This window comes from Hippocampus guttulatus, chromosome 18 (assembly GCF_054856545.1).
Source record: "Hippocampus guttulatus isolate MCC_2025c chromosome 18, RoL_Hgut_1.0, whole genome shotgun sequence".
In the NCBI taxonomy this organism is placed as follows: Eukaryota; Metazoa; Chordata; class Actinopteri; order Syngnathiformes; family Syngnathidae; genus Hippocampus; species Hippocampus guttulatus.
Window position 1 is genome coordinate 2,831,944 of NC_141278.1, and position 16,963 is coordinate 2,848,906.

The 16,963-nt window shown below is 49.9% G+C and overlaps 4 protein-coding genes across 4 annotated transcripts; 1 reads left to right on the forward strand and 3 right to left on the reverse strand.

Moving 5' to 3' along the window:
* Nucleotides 1–900: 900 nt before the first annotated feature.
* On the reverse strand, nt 901–4,821 carry LOC147190588 (E3 ubiquitin-protein ligase RNF115-like). Its single transcript, XM_086137208.1, has 9 exons — nt 4,528–4,821; nt 4,094–4,152; nt 3,934–3,991; nt 3,637–3,848; nt 3,188–3,256; nt 3,017–3,095; nt 2,249–2,342; nt 1,914–2,029; nt 901–1,361 (listed from the first exon to the last, which is right to left on the reverse strand). The coding sequence occupies exons 1-9, from the start codon at nt 4,612–4,614 to the stop codon at nt 1,245–1,247; spliced, it is 891 nt and encodes a 296-aa protein (XP_085993334.1). The 5' UTR covers nt 4,615–4,821; the 3' UTR covers nt 901–1,244.
* A 562-nt stretch (nt 4,822–5,383) lies between these two features.
* Nucleotides 5,384–10,547, reverse strand: scamp3 (secretory carrier membrane protein 3). The gene is made up of 9 exons (XM_086137204.1): nt 10,066–10,547; nt 9,724–9,804; nt 8,254–8,379; nt 8,027–8,147; nt 7,295–7,423; nt 6,970–7,129; nt 6,767–6,868; nt 6,544–6,661; nt 5,384–6,113 (listed from the first exon to the last, which is right to left on the reverse strand). The coding sequence occupies exons 1-9, from the start codon at nt 10,117–10,119 to the stop codon at nt 5,964–5,966; spliced, it is 1,041 nt and encodes a 346-aa protein (XP_085993330.1). The 5' UTR covers nt 10,120–10,547; the 3' UTR covers nt 5,384–5,963.
* Nucleotides 10,548–11,156: 609 nt separating this feature from the next.
* On the forward strand, nt 11,157–12,307 carry mrps21 (mitochondrial ribosomal protein S21). Its single transcript, XM_086137223.1, has 2 exons — nt 11,157–11,321; nt 11,866–12,307. The coding sequence occupies exons 1-2, from the start codon at nt 11,239–11,241 to the stop codon at nt 12,044–12,046; spliced, it is 264 nt and encodes an 87-aa protein (XP_085993349.1). The 5' UTR covers nt 11,157–11,238; the 3' UTR covers nt 12,047–12,307.
* A 119-nt stretch (nt 12,308–12,426) lies between these two features.
* txnipa (thioredoxin interacting protein a) lies at nt 12,427–15,224 on the reverse strand. The gene is made up of 6 exons (XM_086137169.1): nt 14,861–15,224; nt 14,619–14,694; nt 14,266–14,413; nt 13,795–14,154; nt 13,450–13,722; nt 12,427–13,370 (listed from the first exon to the last, which is right to left on the reverse strand). Exons 1-6 carry the CDS (start codon nt 15,111–15,113, stop codon nt 13,323–13,325), a joined length of 1,158 nt encoding a protein of 385 aa, XP_085993295.1. The 5' UTR covers nt 15,114–15,224; the 3' UTR covers nt 12,427–13,322.
* Nucleotides 15,225–16,963: the final 1,739 nt, after the last annotated feature.

Consider the following 16,963-nt stretch of genomic DNA (forward strand, 5'->3'; position numbering starts at 1 on the left):
TCTCCACATTTCTTGAAGTGTATCTCTCGCGGCTTTTTCCACGCTGCTGGCTTTTCCCGAACGCGAATCAGGTGGCAGCTGTCACACGAAGTGCTTGTCAACGCCACGTCAGGTATCTCTTAGGGGAATCCATTAATCATTGTGCTGGTCGTGTTCCATTCAAAGTGGGGCCCAGACCAGTCGATGAATCATTAATTCATCATCCCAACTACAGTATGACCAAAACAATATCTTGTTTCAGGTTCTCAGTTGCATCAGATCTGGTCTCAGTTCCATATTTTCATACCGTTTGAGGGTCTTCATTTGACACATCACTTGAATTAAACTCTTGCACGAGGTCAAGTACACACACACACACACACACGCGCTCGCCAAATTGGCAACCCCCAAGTCTTTCCTCCTCTGTTAAGGATATCAACTCGTGTGAGAAAAGTGGATATTGGAGCAGTTACTCTTTATTCTTGATGGATTTTGAGAGAATGTTAGCGACCTTTTGTATCGCATTTAAGATTGAAATAATAAAGAATATCTATATAATTTGTTTCCCCATTATACAAGAAGCGATCATGTGGTAAATCTGAATAACCTAAATTCTGTGATCATACATTCCTTGAGACTAGAAACGTTTTAACGTGACAAAATGCTTCTTACTTTTGTTTTAGTTGTGTATATTTTGTACTGGACCCACGTCCCAAAACATAACTACTTACATTCTGGGAGGTTTTGGAAAACAGAATTTGTCTCCCCCCAAAAAGGATGGAAAAAAACTACAGCGTCCACATTTGGGAAATGTCCCCAAGGCCCGAGGTCAAAGTCAGCCGAAGCATGCGCTGATTGCACACCTTGGACGAACTGCCTTCAAAAGTTGCGTTTTTACATCTAAGCTCTTGTGGCGGAAGGTGGGCATAAAGAAATGATCAAACTTTAATTGCGGCTTCACAAACAGGAGCGTGACGCTGATTCAGATCAAGCGGATACATTAGGTCACCGTCTTCGTCACAGTCTTCATGTAAAAAGTGTCGTTTCCCAGGGAATTCTGTCCGCTGGCGGCTCGGTGGTGACAAGTTCCGAATCAGCCGTTGAGGAAAGCAGCGACGAGCATTGTGGTCTCGCAAATCTTACTGCCGAGACGAGTTAGTGCGTAGAAGAAAAATGTGCCGCGCTAAATGTGCAAATGAAGTGACGGTTCAAGCCGCAAGTCACGGCCACGATCGTCGTCAGGATGGAGGCGAAGTTGCCGTAACTCAGATGGCCTGCCTGCCCTGTTGTTCTGTCCTCATGGCGCGAGGTTGCGATGCGGGCAGGAGGAGGCTGTTGTCAACACCGTCCAGGCTTTTTCGGCACACTGGACACGTATCGTGCTGGAAGAGGGAAAACGATCAGCCTGCTGAACTCCCGTCGCAGCGTTAGCATCACTGATAGTCCATCAATATTTGAAACGAAAAATGTCTGCTAGGAGATGGCCACAATGTCTCCCATCAGGCTTCCTTGAGGCAACTTTTTTTTGGATCTACCTGGAGGTTACTCGAGTCATTTTTGGACCACTTTTTACTCTTTCCTGCCTCCATTTGAAAACAGGTGACGACGATATAGAACATATTTCGAAAAGGAAGCGAGCTTTCAGATGTAAGAGAACGTCCATTTAATCTGCTAAACAAAAACGTAAAGATGTGGTGTGGGTTTTTTTTTTCAGGTCTTATTCGTCAATTCGCTTTTTTTTTTGTTAGCCAACATCATTTTTTGTTCAGTACGAGCACTATGCAAGTAAAAAAAAAAAAAAGTGTGTGTGTGTGTGTGTTGGGGAATAGTGTTTTGTGCAGCTTTTTGTCGTGCCATGTTATCCAAACGGCCATCGTATAAAACTGAATTCACAGCCGAAGACCCAGTGACTCAAAGCCAGTGTTCCTACTTACCAACTCAAGCCAGGGCACGATACATTCACTGTGGAAGAAATGGAGGCAGGGTAGCTTGCGGGCAGATTCGCCTGGTGAATACTCCTCCCTACAAATTGTACACTCCAGTCTGCAGTCTGTGAGAGAGGAATCGAAAACGAACTAAGCGCTTTTTGTCGACGCGCGTTGACACAAAATAAGCGAGAGGAACTGAGAAGACCAGTGCGAATATTTGTTTGTTATTTTTTTTCGCTGCCAAATTATCAATACACTGTGTCCAATTGGCATTTGTGATTCATTTTTACTTTTGACAGTAGTACCTAAGGCCATAATCTGTGTCATAATGAGATTCCCACCTGTTTGCTCTTGAGAAATGCAAACTGTCGGCAACGATGAGATCATGTTCTTTTCGGCGGGCGGTGGACCCGTGTTCTCCAACTGTCCTAACAACTGGGAGGACAACAACAAGGAGGGCTGTCGTGGCAGAACACGCTTTGCATTTCAACCGCATTTGCATTTTGGTAGCGGACCTGCTTCAAAAAATATCCCACCAGTGAAGGGACATTGTCATGTCCTTGTAATGCTGTCGAAGCGAAAGGGTCAAATGCTACTTATATTTCCTACTTTGTTAAATCATTGTGGATAATATTGTGAGACCCCCCCCCCAAAAAAAAATTGGCGATTAAAAGTGGTGTTGATTGAAAGGTCGATGCATGTTGCCGCCGTTAGATGTCACAGATTTGTCCATCGATGCAAGCACCCGGTTGGAATGCGGACAAGGTATTTGTGTTGTTTGGTTAGTTTCTTGATTATTTCTTAAGATGTGACTTAGCCGGCGAAAGGTTATTTGCATTGCGGTTATGCTAATGACAGCCTCTTGTCGGGTATTGTGTCGTGTTGCTCGCTTTCTGTTAGGCCAAACACTTTGCCGTGTCTGGCTACAGTTGTGTCTAATGACTATTTGCCTATTTCTGTTTGATATTGTGACTTTGACTTTGACCACTGTGACAAGACTTGTGGAAGGAAGCGTCTGGCTGGGTCGGCTACAAGGTGTGTGTACTTGTCTACGACTCAAATAGTCGTCAAAACGTCAAGAGAAATTCAGGACTGCACCGTAATCGGACCTCTGTGATGACTGTATCCAGGCCTCCCTGACCCCATGCATAGTCTGCCGGGTTTGAGTACAGTTGTAGCATGCTCGATCTACTCCGTGGAGGGAAACAGAAAGTACAAAGGAGGCCCTTTGGTCACTTCATGGGAGATGAAATCAGAAAAGGATTAAAAGAGGCGCTTACAACGCAGCCGGTGCAGCGCTGGCGTTTCCATTGGTTGTCAACAGATCGGCCAAGAAGTGCTGCACAATCCTTGAGTGGGCAAAAAACAGACAGTAAAAACGGTTGCGCCTATATATATATATATTAAAAAAGAAAAAGATTTAGATGTATATTTTTTTTTCTCAAGTGAACAAATCCAATGACATGCAATATCAGGTAAACGAGGCATTCCGTCACAAAGGTTTGCGAGTAATCACAAAAACCTTGCTGAATTGCCAGATAGCCAAAACTATTAACCACATTGGGCATGATTAATTAAACCAAGACATTTCTTGAGCAATTCAGTAACTTATTCCAAAATATGGATCATACTCATTCGCTTAACTGGCTGTTAGCCTATAGTGATTGGCAACCAGTATCCCCCAAATGAGGCTGGGGGGCCTTTAGCCGATGATGTTGCGTCCACACACCCTTCCATTTGGGGCATTTGTTCAGGTCCAGGTGACCTCCCCTCTCCGGGCTGGGACAGAAACCGGAGATCTCTGACCTCCGCATTGCTCGGTGCCGCTACAGGAGGATGACTTGGAGCGCTAAGCAACGTCTCGCTCTCATCCTGGTCTGACTCCGACGCTGGCGGGTGCGACAGCAGAGCAGAGCGCTCCATGAACAACAGCTGCCACAGCTGGCGAGAGGTACAGAAGAAACGAGTCAAAAGGCGTGGCACAAATAGGAGCATTTAGTTGGAAATGTAATTCGCAAAGGATTACTTCTGAGAACAACGAGTTCGAGTCGTCCCTGGTCTCTGGTGTGCAGTTCTCCAGAAGTCTGGACATTATAACAAAAAGCAGCTTGGGTAGGGCAAACTTTTTTTGCCCCCCTTTTTTGGAATTTCTGAAACAGGAGCCCAATCCCAAAATGGTCCTGTACCTGGAGTCATGTTCCACCTCCTCAATAAAGTCAGACTTGCAACTGGGGCAGACAAAATCCTTGAAAAGAGAACGAAAAATTGTTTTAAAGCAAGAGCGCCAGACCACCCCCCCCCCCTCACAAACACACACACCCCTCTTGCTCTCATGCAAGTAGAGACAACCGGACACCAGAGTAGCCTTCTAAATATGGAGCCACTCCGGATTTTGATGTTTACTTCTCGTGCTGGTCGGAACGTAAAGACAAGTCCAAAACAGTGCGCTCAAACGGAGAAAGTAGCACCGGGGGGGTGGATTTGTAACTTCAACGTACTTGGGTGAAAGCAGTGCCCCATTCAGATAGCTCTTTTCGGTTCAATCAGAAAATGTGATGCACATCTCGGGGGCTCGGACGAACCGCATACCGTCGGGTCTTGTCAACTCCAAGCGACTTACCGGGAGCTGCGGTTGCGTTTCACGCTTGCAGCCGTGACAGAAGAACCGGTGTTGCTCAATTGTCGCCTCCGCCATGTTTCCGTCCATGCGCGCGCGACCCCCAAGAAAACCCCCGCCTCGACGGGCGGATGTCCTTATAAGAATAGCAAACAACGCAACATGCGACGAACCACGTCACAAAATGTGTCGTTTCCACATCCGACGTCACTAAGGTGGACGCGTACAAATAGTTGAAAAAAAATGTTTGTATGTTTATGGTTGGCTGTATGATGTTCTGTGTCAAAACGCAAAGCAGCAACTGGCAAACAAAACAACAAAACCCGCAGGTTGACAGACGTCATCATGGACGCAGTGTGCCTCGAGTGCGCCAGGTGGCGCCAAAGACATGGAATCGTTTTTTAAAATCTTCAAAAAATACTTCAAATCATTACTTTTGAATAGAGCCCCCGTCCCCTCCCAAAAAAAAACCCGGCATAGAGTCTTCAAATTTCAACACAAAGATTGGTCACTCATTTGTAAAACAAATCCAATTGTATGCATTTGTTATTGAGTGTCATCGGGCGATTGCAACAGATACCGAGAGACTGGAAGAGTCACCGAAAGATGCAGAAACGGACATCCAAGGATGACTCCAGGCACGTTCAAAGGAAGTGAGAGGCCCCCCGAGCATTACTTGTGAGGGTCGGGTCGACTTGTTGTATTCCTGTTTTGGTCAATACCGCTGCCCTCAGGCAGCTCATCCAGAGTCGCGCGTGCCGCATGCAACCTGGTCAACTTTATCCAAGCGATAAAGCGTAGCGAGCGGGTGACTCATGACTTCACGCGGATGTCATTCAATGACTGCAGTAGACGCAGATATTTCTGAACGTCAGTTTATTTGTATTAAAACAAAGGCAAGCCAGGACAAAATGGATCAATGGAACCGGGGGGGGGGGGGGGGCAGGCCAAACGACGTGGATTTTTCAACGGCAACAGAAAGAGGCATGCTCCAACAGACGTCGCGAGTTTGCTCCCACAAAAGCTAGCCTTTGGTTCACGTTGACAACAACGGTGACGCAGATGTTTAAATGGTTACATTTTAGCCGACAGACAACTTGGCTGAACCTGACGGTTCCCGCCTGTTGTTGGAAAGGGAAGCTGTTCGGACGAGTGCCGCTCCTGCGCGGGAAATGCGGCGCGCTCGTCTCGAACGGCGCCGTCACGTTATTTCGGCATCTGAAGAGGACGCCGGCCGCGTGTGGGAATCAAGTTCGGCTTCTGATTAAACACTTGAAATCACCATTAATACATATATGACATCGGCCCGCAGAGTCTCATGCGCTTGGTTGTGGCGAGACTCGGCCACGCCCGCCGCCATCTCACGGCCGGTGCGAAAAGGAACGTCCGACTGCAGGCGGTGCAACGGAGCCCCCTTGAATGACCGAGTCCCTCCCAAGTCAGCGGGGCGCGCCGAAGGCCCCTTGAGCGGCGTTGGCGGCAGCCCCGGCAGCAGCTTGGCGGACCGCCTGGTTGGACATGACCCCGGTGGCAAACTCGGCCTGGGCCTTTTGAAAACTGGCATCGGTCTGCCTGTAAAGGCCGTGGACCTGAGCGGGGTAAGAACGTAGGTTTGATTTGGGCAGCAAATGACCTCTTTGCTCATTTCTCATTCTCGACACGGTAGCGTGACGCCGTCCCGTTCCAGTTTCAACAGCGTAAGAAGAAGAAGGGCTTTTGTGAACGCCTCCCCCGTACGAGGACAAACACAAAGTCTTTAACGGTTGAATGGTGAGTCTTCCCTTTCCCGTTTCCACGATGATATCCGTCTTCCCGTAGATGGCTGCGTAACAACATGCTTGGAACTGAAATTCTGCCTTGCGACTCAAGACGAAGGCGGGCGGGCGACGGCTCATTGGTCGGCTTCCTCCTATTTGAAGGCGCTTGCGGCGACGAATGAGCCCTCGCATTCCCTTTTTCATGGGAAACCTTCAAAAACATGAGACGGGGGACACATTCGTGGATGTCGTCAGCGCTTACCTTCTTCAGCATGAACACCCCAATGGCGGCCTGGGCGGTAAAAAGGATGGCGTTCATCATGGCGATTGCGCCGACGGCGACGCTTTTTTTGAGGGCAGCCAAGCTCACGATCCATCCGCTGAGAGACGACGACAAGAACGCGGAAGATTTAGCGAGATGGTGAGAAAAAGTATTCTTTTTGGGAAATCGAGGACAATCACCAACCAAATTGCCCAGTCGTTACCTGAATCCCCACCCGGGGATGCCAATGGTCATGATGACATAAACAACCACTTGGGCGAAGAACACAAAGAAGAAGATGAAGAAGTTGAAGGAGCTGTCGCTCCTAAAGAGGAACACAGAAAGTTCCTGTTAAAAAGCTCCGGGTGAGAAATTGAAACAAGTCGCCGTCATTGTGTTTTGGCTCGAGATCGGACAGGTAAGCACCTGAAGGCTTTGTACGCGGGCCGATACCAGCAGACAAAGGAGCACGGTGTGAAGAGGAGCGCCCAGAGGATGGCGAGACCGAGCCCGACCCCCACCGAAGTGTCGATGCAGAACATGGCCAGCGAGGAGATCAGGTTGAAGAGCAGAGTGCCGGTGCCGACTGCGCGTTCGGCAACAGCGAAACAACCAGACACAAAAGAAGCCGTCTCGGTGACTCGTGCTCTGGTCTCGCCGGCGTACTCGGAGCTACTCGGCTCCGCATCAACAAAGCCGAGCGACCCGCGGGGTCGCGGTGGGGGAAAAAAATGCTCCATTTGAAACTCACACAACCAAAAGTAGTACATGACGGTGACGGTTCGCTGGAAGCGTTGGCTAATCTCCACATTGATGTCCTGATAGAAGCAGGGCCCGACGGGACAGAACGAAGGCAGCGGAGGCCAGTTATTCTGTCGGGCTGAAGCAGAGCACAAAGATGCAAGCCACGGTTAGTTCCCAAAATCGAGCGTGCCCCGCCCGGGAGGAGGGAATGTATTTGAGAGATAGCAGGTGGGCTTTGCCCCTCCCCCCCCCCCCTACCCCCCGATGTCCCATCCAGCTTCTTTCATTTTAGGCACCCTCTCCTTTCTCGACCCCCCCCCCCTCGCTGCCCATCAGTCTTTGGCTTTGGACTCAGCATGAGATTTGGTTGGTAGTCGGACTGCTTTGGTGCTTTCGATTCTCGTCATGATTAATTCATTGTTTGTTGTTGTATGAATTTGTTTTTGCTCCGTGTACAGCGCCTTGTCGACAGCGGCGCTTGTTTTCAAAAGCGCTCCAGAAATACAGTCGAGTCGAGTTTCACACAGGCTTAGTTTTGTCAAGCCGTTTCTCGAGACCAAGTTCCGAAACAGACGGGACAAAGGAGAGACTTTTTTGGAGGCAGCCACAATAACGGCATCGTACCCGGATTATATCTCCCGGAAACTTCAACGATGAAATCAACCTCGGTTTGGATTCCATGTGTGAAACCTTCCTGGAACCCCCCCCCCCCCCCCCCCCCCCCCCGCAACCATCTTACCGGCTCCAGGCCCCAAGCTGTGAGACTGCAGCTCCCGCTCTCTCCTCTCCAGCTCCCGGGCCTTCCTCTCAAGCTCCTCTTGTCTTTTCATCAGCTCCGTCGTGGTCGCATTGACTGCAGGCTGAGACATGAAAACGGACCTCCAACATCTCGTCAAAGCGTTTCCGAGAGACACTTTCGTGTGTTGTTTGTGCGCGACTCACAAGAGGTGAGTCTGTCAATTTTACCTGGGCATCGTGGGTGTTATAGGAGCCATAGTTGCGAGGCTCAGTGGGCGTCGTCCTACTGGGCGGCGTCTGCGCAGGCGCCGCCGGCGCAGCGGGGGTGGTGGTGGCCTCGTATGGAGGTGGGGGCTAAAAGAGAAAAAAGGCCAAGAAAGGAGTCCTACTTCTGCTTCTTCAAACGGGGGCGCCGGGTTTGGCTGCGCATCGACCTTCCCATTCCCTCGACACCTTTTGATTCGATCCGATCACGAGCAAGCTCACGCGGACGAGGCCCTTGACAAAATGGGAAGTGGAACACGGCGACTACAAAACAAACGCTTGCGCCGCGAGAATAGGCGGACCCCTGCGCTTTTGGACGGTACACATTCAAGAAAATTGGGTTGAAAAGTTGCAAAAATGCAAACCTCTGAAGCTTGAATGGGGAGCATTTCTATGACGGCTCTTCTTTCTTTCTTCAAACTCGGGAAAAACTAAGCTCACAATGCACTGGCAACACAATGGTTAAGCCATTAACCATGACGACCTTGATTTCCAGGTCGTTCGTCTCTCTATCTGCTCCTTTTGGGTTCCATCCAAAGGAAAGCCGGCCTTTCCTTCCCCCCGCGATGCGGACGACCGTCAGAAATCGCTGTCCCGCTCGGCAAAAACGACGCTCTCGCATGGAGGCCACTTTGATCCTGTCTGGATGGCGCCAAATTTCTTGAATTGCAATGAAAAGAAGACGCATGCAGTGGTGTTTGGTCCCGGTGGCTTTTGTGCACCCCATCCTGCGCACTTGGGCCCCTTCGGCTCCTTCTCTTCACCCTTTCGCGGGCAGCGGTTACTACAGTGGACATCTTGTCACGTTATCGGGCTACATGGTGCATGAAAGGGTTAGGCCAACGCTCTCCAACTTTTATGATAAATAACAGTTGGGATGCGTGTTTTCATCAGAGCAATCCTGTTTTTTTAACCTTTGCAATAAATGGCTGCCTGTTTCCTGTCCCTTTCAGTGTTTCCTCATAGCAAGAACTGACGGTCAGCAAGCGCAGACCCAAACGGTTCCTAGGCAACAACCTTAAAAGGAATGCAAAAGAATCGTGTGCTTCCTGTACAGTTCTGTACTGCGTAAACAAACGCCTTAGGCCTCTCTAATTCATTCAATTGCCTTTTAGAATAGTCGGATGGATACATTTGAATGTATTTCACCCCAAAATAATCATCAATAAAAAATACATTTCCCCTAAACTGTATTGAGTGGAAGGGGGAGACATACATGGATTTCTTTTCAGTCACCCAAAGAACCAGAATGGCACTGCCGCTCTTCCTCCATTTCAGCCACGCATACAACGAGCTTCGCTTTTTGACTTGACATGAATTACATTTTCCATGAAATGCTAATTTATTGGGAGGAGCTTTTCCTAAGAAGAAGAAATGATAAAAGTCAAAGATAATGGAGCGGGTCATCGAATTGGGTAACCCCAACGGTGATACCTCAATCGTGCCCTCAAATGGGTTGTACAGGTCCAAAGTGGCATAGCCGGTGTTGCTGCCGTGTTGGGTCACTGCTGGATCCTGACAACGACAACAACAACAACAACAACAAAATGCTGCTTCATTAGAAGAAACCGTGAACCGAATCTCTTTCTTTATTGCTACGAGAAGCTCCAAATCGTCCGAAGCTTGGAGAGGACACAAGTCAAGAAAAGAAAGCACATGGTGTCACATGACGAGCGACACAACGCCTCTCACTTGAGTGCCAAGTTCGTTTGTTTTTAAATAGGATTCAGAGCTGCGTGGGCTAAATCGGAGCTTTTTCATCATACGTCACCTCACCTGGAAAGGGTTGTGGTCGTCCATCGACTCGGGAAAGCTGGTGTATTTCGACATAATGCCACGGACGGAAAATATGCCTCGCGTCCCGTGTCAACACCACTTGCTGCTAATAAAAACCTCGGTGTCGGGACAGTAAAAGGGTTAGCTTGTTTGAAAGGAAGGAGGGGAAAAAAGCCATGAAGCTAGCCAGCCTTTCATTCGCAGCGAAATTTGAAGGAAACGCCACACGCGGATGCTTTTGAGTGTCTTTTCTTTCTTCGGCCGACCGAATGTATTCCGTTGGTATTCCCCGCAGGAAGGAAGGAAGGGACGAGCCAAAGTCGCGGTCATGTGATCACTGCGGCGCAAAGAAAAAAAAGACCTCGGACAAATCGAGGGGGCGTGCCCACGTTTCATTTGCTCGAAACCGAGAACGGCAGTCGTTGGTCAGCATTTAATGCTGAGCAATAACATTGGATTCTTCGCGCCTGGATTATTTCATATTCTGTACACCCCTCTGCCTCTCGTGTTGTTGTAATCGCATTTTAAATAGACAATCACGCTCTCAAATTGAGTCTCAAAATATAGTGAATAGCGAATAAGGAAAATCCGCGTATAACTGACGAGCATTGAAAAGATTTTAGTGATCCATCAGTTTCATGCTGGTGCTCCGAAAGGCACTTTCAATATGTGCGCATGTGCAGTTCCCGTATATTTAAATTAACAGAGTCGTCGTCGTTGTCACTCACATAGCTAATGGCTCTTTTTTAAGCACTTTATTATTTGATGGGTTGACAAAGAGCAGTTTTGAACTCCAGTTTCGAGGTGAATTTACAGTATTTGTAATCCCATACACTTTATGGAATATTATTAAGGAACACATTAAGGAATATAATGCTCAAATATAAAATGAAAATACTTAATAATTTAACATAAATTTACACGTGTATGTTCTTACATTTCATTAGCTGGTCGCTTTCACGCACCCTGTAACCCGTACAGCGCCCTGTACAATCAAACAAGAATGCAGAGTCAAAGTCAACATTTCTTAAATTCTTGAAGTGCTTTCATTTTAAATTAAGGATTTAGAGCGTCACTTTAATAAACGTAATCTGTTAGACAAGGGGGAACCTGCGATCAAACACTACTGTGTTTCTACACGGCTATCATATTTGCTACCGTTTGGTATTTATCATGGCGAGACACCTTCGGTTCGTTGCCCGGACAGTGATGGTTCAAGACGCCAACGTGGATGCGGCGTACAAACATCTCAACAGGTAACATTTATCATATTGTAATATTTCTGTCCGCTAAACTTCCCATCGAGCGGTTTGTTTAGTAGTGTCGAGCTAACGTGAGCTAAGGTACCATTCCGCTCAATGTCAGGCAACTGCGCCTGCGTAAAATAGACTCCGTTTCGAGTGGGTCGGCCCATTGATGGCACACGTAAGCACGTCCGACATATTGAATGTGTCAGCTGCGCCCCGTAAACGAACTCCAGTCAATGGATAGAACTATACAAATCACCTTCCAACAAAGTGCAAAACGTTAATAACTCCCATTTAACCATCAACACACACACACACACACACACACAAAAAGGAATAGCATAGATATCCGAGTGCATAATATGAGCCAAGATTGTGATAGAAAATGGCCCCCTAATATAGTGTATTTCGGTTCCTTTTTTTCCCAGCAGTCCATGGAAGGTTTCCAACATTGTAAATTCCTAGAAGTTGTAACAAAATGAAACTGTGATCATTTTAGTTTTTATTGTTTACCTCTGACATTGAGAGTCATGATGGCTGTACTGTATTACAGAGTCCTGGCCCAGGATGGGATCATTGAGACGGTGAAGCGCAAGCGCTACTTTGAGAAGCCCTGCAGAGAGCGTCGGCGGAAGAACTACGAGAACTGCAAGCGCATCTATGACACGGAAATGGCCCGGAAAATTGCCTTCATTTCCAGGACAATCAGAACGGATCCCTGGGTTGGTTCTTAGTGAAAAGGCGACTGATAAGATGTTCACGGTGGAATGGTTGAAATGGAGTCTGAAAGTTAGAGCAAAAAGGAAACTCAGCCCAATGTTTGTGTCACCAAGTGATGGGATGGAAAAAATAGGATACGTTGCATCACAAGGAAATATGTTGTCCCGCCTTCTTTGTCATGACACAAACATTTGTGTCCTTGGAAAACAGATTCTTGCAAATGTTGTGAACGCTGTCTAATCTGTTGCGTATATAAAGCATTTGGGGTAAATGTGCATGTCGTGTACTTATTCGGCATTAAAAAAAAGAACATAATGCTTAAATATAAAATGATAACAATTAACAATTTAAAATGCCATTTGAAGGAAGACGCTGCAAAATGGAGACATCACAATTCTTTTCACAATTTATTATCAAAACATACAAAAAACATATCAAAGATTAGGCTTTTTATACAAATCAGTTTTATGCCCTGAAGACCGGAAGCTGTGAAACAAAACGGCAAGAATCTTGAAGTGAAATGTCGTCAAGGACAACAGAAAATCAGGTACAAATCAGGCACGTTTTTTTGTTGTTTTTTTTTTCCCTCTCCATCATCCCAACATCAAGTGAGCAAAATGTTTGGTGGAAAATAGGGCACGTGGATCAAAAGCAGGTGACCTTTCCAAATCCTGTTTCGCACTGACGGGTCGATTCAGAAAAGTGCATGAGTGGATGCTAAGCGTCGGGTAAGGTTGCGCGCACATCTTCCCGCCATCAGATTCAAATCACAAAAGCGCTTCCGGGCAGTAGTACAGCAAAACGCATCCCCAAAAAGTGGTCAACTACGTTCAAGAAGACGCCAAGCTGAGCTTCCATCGACACCCCGGCAGGATTCATCGACGGCGGCGAGTGCAATCCTGTCCAAGTCGCCCGACAAAGGCTTCGAGTAACAGGCACGGCGGCCAGGGTTTTGTCTCTTGCCGACCCTGGAATGACAAAGCGGGGCTCCGCAGAGTCCGACAGCAGCAGGCGGTCGGCGCTGCCACCAGAATGAAGCGACAGAGTGACCCGTCGACGGAAGAGAGTTGGGTGGGGGCAGCTTATTCGGGACGGGCGGAACACCGCGCGTCGGCCGGCCTTCGGCACGGCGTGGGAAGGTTCGGCTCGGGCGACCCGGTGCAGGGACAGCGGCTTGGGCGCGGCTCGCCCGCCGCAGCCTCCCGACGGCAGGGGAAACGTCGGTTCCGGTTGGCGCCAGCCCGAGTTTGCCGGGCCGGCCTTTTGTAGAAAATGCGGAAGGAAGCGCTTTCAGCACACCGGCAGCATGTGGGCGTTGATGTTGAACTCCTCGTCGGTCTGCAAAGAACGGGAAACTTCCGTTAGAAAAAAGGGCCGACGCCTAACGAGGTGGGCGGGAGTCGGTCGGGGCGGGTACCTCCGTGTAGACCGGAGGCGGGGGGAAACAGAAGGACGGCGGGTTCATGAAGATGGGGCTGTCGACGCCGTCGAAGTCGTCCAGGAGCGGCGTCAGCGGCTGCTCCATGTGGACGTCGCGGTAGCTGGGGAGCTCGGGCACGCCCAGCGACAGCCAGCTGAGCGAACCGTCCTGGCTGCTCACGCTGCTGCTGCGGCTGCCCAACCCGGCGGTGCCGATCACCAACGGCAGCTCCAGGATCAGCTTCTCGCTCCCGGGAATGTGGATGTAAACCTGCGGCGAGTCCGACTTTGTCAAGCCGATTGAGGAGTGGATTTTGGGGCTTCTTCTTGGAACGCAACTTACCATCAAGGCGTACTCCATGCGAATGAGGTCGCAGTCCAGCTTGGACGGCTTGATCTTGGGCACCCGGATGCTTTTGCCCTGCCAGGCGTCGCACATGCCCGAGATGATGTGGTTCCCTCGCACCGACGACAACTTCTGGCGGAAGACTTTGGTGCGGCCGTTGGCCTGGTAGGTGTGCTTGGCGATGATGGCGGCCTTGGGAACCACGATGCGCGAGCACGTGTTCTCGAACTTGGCGTTGATGCAGATGTCCTCGCCCTCGCAGAAGCCGCGCCGATCGATTTTGGCGTTGAGCGACACCTGGCCGTCCGGGATGAACATGCACGTGACTTTCTTCTCTCTCATACCACCTGTAGGACACTGCACCCACCCCACCCCACAAACACACGCACAAAAGAAAGAGAAAAAAAAAATCAATGTCGCGACCGTACTGCCTGCCGAAGGTTTTGGGATTCGGCTCATCCAACGTACCAGCAGGTCTGGCGTGTTGACGTCGAGAGGTTCCTCGACCTCAAAGTGTTTCTTGCACTCAAGGGTGGGCTGTTGCGGTCTCTCCAACTTGGCCCTCACGTAATAGTGAACGTAGCCAAACTTGCCTTTGTAAGAAGACACCAGCTTCCTGCAACAACATCCGGGGAACGTTTTGTTCATGGCAAGGGTAAACAATTCCATGAGTCCTCATCGACGGGCCGCAAGAGATCGCGACAGCTGCAGCAAAGGATCCAATTGGCCTTCGTCACACTGGAATGTCACTTTGGGGCTCTTTCCACGCGGGCCACGTCAAATAAAGTTGGATCTTCGAGTCAAAAAGACAGGACACTCACCCTTGTTGAGGGAGGTCGAATTCAAAGCAGTAGTCGTATTTGTTGTTTGGCCTCAAGAGAACCGAGCCATCGGTGTCTGGAAAAGAAAAAAAGTCGATGTGATAAGTTTGAGCGAACTAGCATAACAGTGGGTGACGCAATGTTGACGGTTCCTCCTTCATCCCCCAAGGAAACGAAAGGCAAAAGGGCACTTCGCGTTCCGTCTTTGTGGCGGCTCAAATGAGGTCGAGGCTCGGTCCCACCTGTCGGTTGATCCCGAAGGCGCAAAACGGCCTCGTGTCGGAGGTACTCGGCCTCCTGTCGGCAGCGCTGCTTGCCTTTGGCGTATTCCACTTTGGCGCTTCCCAAGGCCAGAATCCTCAGCGCCGACACGCGCGTCACTTCGTTCACTTCCACTTGCACTCGGCCCGACAGCCTGTCGCCGCCGCAGTAAAAACTCTTCGAGTCGTCGAAAACGATTTGGAACGACTTGAGTCGCCTCAACATGGCCACCATGTCTGCGCGTGATCGAGCGTCCTTCGCGGAGTGTGTTTCGACGGCGCCGTCGCCTCGTCTTTTTAAGCGAGCGCTCGACCCGAGCTGGCCGGTTTGTCTCGACTCGCCCCGGCCCGTCATGCAGAGCGAGCGTGAATCGGCGTGCGCGGCGCGGCGATTGGTGCAAATGGCTTGTTTTGCTCGGGCTCGGCCAATGGGCGCCCGCCGTCGACGCGTGAACGCTGCGTGCTCACGCGCCCGAAGAGGCGTGCTCGGCGCGTGGGCGGAGGAAGTGGACGCGGCCTGCTGCATACCGAAAGTGTTCCCGGAGTAAACACGCTGAGAGGAGGGGGGGGGGGGGGTTTGATTGATGACGCATCCGTGACGGCGTTGCCAAGTGTTCTAAAAGTCGAGGCGGTTTTGTTGTTTAGCCCAAACTGGTTTCTGTTCGCTCATTGCTTTCCGGGAAAAGCCGGTGAGAACGACGGAGGAACAAAATGTTCTGTTCGACACCGTCAACAAAACCGATACGACGGCCGATTTGGACACTTTTGCTTTTGTTGTTGTCGTTTCGCTCGAGGGAAAGTCACCGCTCTCTTAAATCGGATCTCCAATCCGCAATCCCAATCCGGTACTATCCCAGGAAAACGAGCCCGTCTGGGGATTTCTATCCACCCTGGAGGGGGGGGGATTACTCGTGAAGTGGGTCGAGTAAGGGCACTCGCACCAAGTCAAAGCGACCGAAAGTCAGCATAGTGCATACGGCGTGGAGTCCAGTTTGCAAGATACGGTCATGGTATCGAGCATCGATTTGATTTCCTTGTTTTGACATCCCACAGTTTGTGTGCTGGTCGTAACGAGGCCAAGAACAAATCTTAAGTCATGCTGAGTCGAATGCCAAAGAATACAAGTGAGTTTTGAGGAGGGTTTCGAAGATGGGCAGCGAGGAGGCTTGCCGAATGTTCAGTGGGAGGTCATTAGCTCCAATGGAGGTTACTATCAATGGACTTAAATGGTTTGGCCCGGATCGTCTGGAAGATTCCACATTGGAGGTTTCCCTTCACAGCCGCTCTTTGTTTCCCTTCGGCAGGCCGTGGTGGCCAAATCCATCTTGACTCTTGGCCGCGGCCGCGGGATTTCATCTCATTCGGGCCATGTTGACGTGCCTCAAATCGAATCCCTCTCGTCCCCTTTGCCCTACTGCCCTCCCTTTTGAAATGCCGCGGCGAGTGATTCCCTCGAGCGCTCCAGGATGGGAATAGACGGACCCCCGTGTCTGTTGACGTTGAGCTAAGCTTTTGCGCGCCCCGGCGTCCGCTTCGATGTCAAAGTCAGTGGGCAGTTCGGTCAACTACTCGCCATGACGCGTCCTCCCGGGCTATTTTATTCCCGGGTGGCGTGAATGCAACACAGACGGAACGCCGCCCTTTTGCACAGGCGTCGACTTGCAATAGGCCTTCCGGTCTGGCGAAGATGGAGAGCGGCTCTTTGATGGCTGCCTTTTGAAGGCGTGAATTCCTCCGAGCTCACCTCTTGCCTTTTATGGCGTGGACAGGAAAAGCAAAAAAGAAACAAAACAAAAAAAAAAACCCCACCAGGCAGACAAAAGACGCAATGGCGGCACGCCGTTGTTGTTGTTTGATGTTGGTCCGCGCATCGGTGGAATACCGAGAAAGGTCAGAGCGGCGCGACATTCCCAAAGTTTGAGCGGGACGTTACGACTTCACTCGAAAGAATTGCAAATTTGGACGAGGTTGCGTTGAACGGATTGGAAAGGTGTGCCGACGCGTGCGCGTGCGCGCGTGCCCGTGGGAGCAACCGAGGCGGCGCAAAATGTCTCACTGTACCCTGCGACGGCCTGCAAAAACATG